The sequence below is a fragment of the Nansenia antarctica genome (genome assembly GCF_963989245.1).
Source record: "Nansenia antarctica genome assembly, chromosome: 1".
Classification (NCBI taxonomy): Eukaryota; Metazoa; Chordata; class Actinopteri; order Argentiniformes; family Microstomatidae; genus Nansenia; species Nansenia antarctica.
In genome coordinates this window covers 113,030,894-113,034,889 of record NC_137674.1, presented here as the reverse complement: position 1 = coordinate 113,034,889, position 3,996 = coordinate 113,030,894, and the positions used below count along the sequence as shown (strand labels likewise).

The 3,996-nt window shown below is 32.3% G+C and overlaps 1 protein-coding gene across 1 annotated transcript in view; it reads left to right on the top strand.

Moving 5' to 3' along the window:
- kdm4b (lysine (K)-specific demethylase 4B) overlaps positions 1 to 3,996 on the top strand; it is a gene marked incomplete at both ends in the record, with an annotated part of 78,885 nt that overhangs the window by 70,456 nt on the left and 4,433 nt on the right. Inside the window, one exon of the mRNA XM_080530281.1 lies at positions 5 to 91. Within this exon, the coding sequence (XP_080386407.1) occupies positions 5 to 91 (87 nt within the window). The remainder of the gene's footprint in view (positions 1 to 4; positions 92 to 3,996) is intronic.

The window sequence follows — 3,996 nt, the reverse complement described above, 5'->3', positions numbered from 1 at the left end:
CGCCCACATCGCCGGCGTGCTCATGAAGCCTGCCGATTGGCCCTACGTGGTGTCAGTCACCTGCCACAAGCACAAGAGGACCAGTCAGAAGGTGGGTGACGAGCAGAGCGTTCTGGAGATGTGTGACATGGTCTGGTCATTTGGTTCTCATGTCGGTAACCGATCAAAAATGTTCAGACTTTTCTTTTGAAACACGGAACTACGTTTCAACGTTGTTGAGAATCACAAACACAAACTTGCTAGTCGAGACAAAATACTGCAACAACGCAATGGATTGGGAGAGTAATCCCCACTGCTACCTAGTTAACTAGAACACTACTTTACATTGTTACCTAGTTAACTACAACACTACTTTACATTGTTACCTAGTTAACTACAACACTACTTTACATTGTTACCTAGTTAACTAGAACACTACTTTACATTGTTACCTAGTTAACTACAACACTACTTTACATTGTTACCTAGTTAACTACAACACTACTTTACATTGTTACCTAGTTAACTAGAGCACTACTTTACATTGTTACCTAGTTAATTACAACACTACTTTACACTGTTACCTTGTTAACTAGAACACTACTTTACATTGTTACCTAGTTAACTAGAACACTACTTTACATTGTTACCTAGTTAACTAGAACACTACTTTACATTGTTACCTAGTTAACTAGAACACTACTTTACATTGTTACCTAGTGAACTAGAACACTACTTTACATTGTTACCTAGTGAACTAGAACACTACTTTACATTGTTAACTAGAACACTACTTTACATTGTTATCTAGTTAACTAGAACACTACTTTACATTGTTATCTAGTTAACTAGAACACTACTTTACATTGTTACCTAGTGAACTAGATCACTACTTTACATTGTTACCTAGTTAACTACAACACTACTTTACATTGTTACCTAGTTAACTACAACACTACTTTACATTGTTACCGACAACACTACTTTACATTGTTAACTAGAACACTACTTTACATTGTTACCTAGTTAACTAGAACACTACTTTACATTGTTACCTAGTGAACTAGAACACTACTTTACATTGTTACCTAGTTAACTAGAACACTACTTTACATTGTTATCTAGTTAACTAGAACACTACTTTACATTGTTATCTAGTTAACTAGAACACTACTTTACATTGTTACCTAGTGAACTAGATCACTACTTTACATTGTTACCTAGTTAACGACAACACTACTTTACATTGTTACCGACAACACTACTTTACATTGTTAACTAGAACACTACTTTACATTGTTACCTAGTTAACTAGAACACTACTTTACATTGTTACCTAGTTAACTAGAACACTACTTTACATTGTTACCTAGTTAACTAGAACACTACTTTACATTGTTACCTAGTTAACTAGAACACTACTTTACATTGTTACCTAGTTAACTAGAACACTACTTTACATTGTTACCTAGTGAACTACAACACTACTTTACATTGTTACCTAGTTAACTAGAACACTACTTTACATTGTTACCTAGTTAACTAGAACACTACTTTACATTGTTACCTAGTTAACTAGAACACTACTTTACATTGTTACCTAGTTAACTAGAACACTACTTTACATTGTTACCTAGTTAACTAGAACACTACTTTACATTGTTACCTAGTTAACTAGAACACTACTTTACATTGTTACCTAGTTAACTAGAACACTACTTTACATTGTTACCAAGTTAACTAGAACACTACTTTACATTGTTACCTAGTGAACTAGAACACTACTTTACATTGTTACCTAGTGAACTAGAACACTACTTTACATTGTTACCTAGTTAACTAGAACACTACTTTACATTGTTACCTAGTTAACTAGAACACTACTTTACATTGTTACCTAGTTAACTACAACACCACTTTACATTGTTACCTAGTTAACTACAACACTACTTTACATTGTTACCTAGTTAACTAGAACACTACTTTACATTGTTACCTAGTTAACTAGAACACTACTTTACATTGTTACCTAGTTAACTAGAACACTACTTTACATTGTTACCTAGTTAACTACAACACTACTTTACATTGTTACCTAGTTAACTAGAACACTACTTTTCATTGTTACCTAGTTAACTACAACACTACTTTACATTGTTACCTAGTTAACTACAACACTACTTTACATTGTTACCTAGTTAACTACAACACTACTTTACATTGTTACCTAGTTAACTACAACACTACTTTACATTGTTACCTAGTTAACTACAACACTACTTTACATTGTTACCTAGTTAACTACAACACTACTTTACATTGTTACCTAGTTAACTACAACACTACTTTACATTGTTACCTAGTTAACTACAACACTACTTTACATTGTTACCTAGTTAACTACAACACTACTTTACATTGTTACCTAGTTAACTAGAGCACTACTTTACATTGTTACCTAGTTAATTACAACACTACTTTACACTGTTACCTTGTTAACTAGAACACTACTTTACATTGTTACCTAGTTAACTAGAACACTACTTTACATTGTTACCTAGTTAACTAGAACACTACTTTACATTGTTACCTAGTTAACTAGAACACTACTTTACATTGTTACCTAGTGAACTAGAACACTACTTTACATTGTTACCTAGTGAACTAGAACACTACTTTACATTGTTAACTAGAACACTACTTTACATTGTTATCTAGTTAACTAGAACACTACTTTACATTGTTATCTAGTTAACTAGAACACTACTTTACATTGTTACCTAGTGAACTAGATCACTACTTTACATTGTTACCTAGTTAACTACAACACTACTTTACATTGTTACCTAGTTAACTACAACACTACTTTACATTGTTACCGACAACACTACTTTACATTGTTAACTAGAACACTACTTTACATTGTTACCTAGTTAACTAGAACACTACTTTACATTGTTACCTAGTGAACTAGAACACTACTTTACATTGTTACCTAGTTAACTAGAACACTACTTTACATTGTTATCTAGTTAACTAGAACACTACTTTACATTGTTATCTAGTTAACTAGAACACTACTTTACATTGTTACCTAGTGAACTAGATCACTACTTTACATTGTTACCTAGTTAACGACAACACTACTTTACATTGTTACCGACAACACTACTTTACATTGTTAACTAGAACACTACTTTACATTGTTACCTAGTTAACTAGAACACTACTTTACATTGTTACCTAGTTAACTAGAACACTACTTTACATTGTTACCTAGTTAACTAGAACACTACTTTACATTGTTACCTAGTTAACTAGAACACTACTTTACATTGTTACCTAGTTAACTAGAACACTACTTTACATTGTTACCTAGTGAACTACAACACTACTTTACATTGTTACCTAGTTAACTAGAACACTACTTTACATTGTTACCTAGTTAACTAGAACACTACTTTACATTGTTACCTAGTTAACTAGAACACTACTTTACATTGTTACCTAGTTAACTAGAACACTACTTTACATTGTTACCTAGTTAACTAGAACACTACTTTACATTGTTACCTAGTTAACTAGAACACTACTTTACATTGTTACCAAGTTAACTAGAACACTACTTTACATTGTTACCTAGTGAACTAGAACACTACTTTACATTGTTACCTAGTGAACTAGAACACTACTTTACATTGTTACCTAGTTAACTAGAACACTACTTTACATTGTTACCTAGTTAACTAGAACACTACTTTACATTGTTACCTAGTTAACTACAACACCACTTTACATTGTTACCTAGTTAACTACAACACTACTTTACATTGTTACCTAGTTAACTACAACACTACTTTACATTGTTACCTAGTTAACTACAACACTACTTTACATTGTTACCTAGTTAACTACAACACTACTTTACATTGTTAGCAGGCTCACAAAATAAGCTGTGTTAGTTGACTAGCGATGTGTCGTTGATTTTCAACCAAGTGGAAATGTATTCATGTCTTT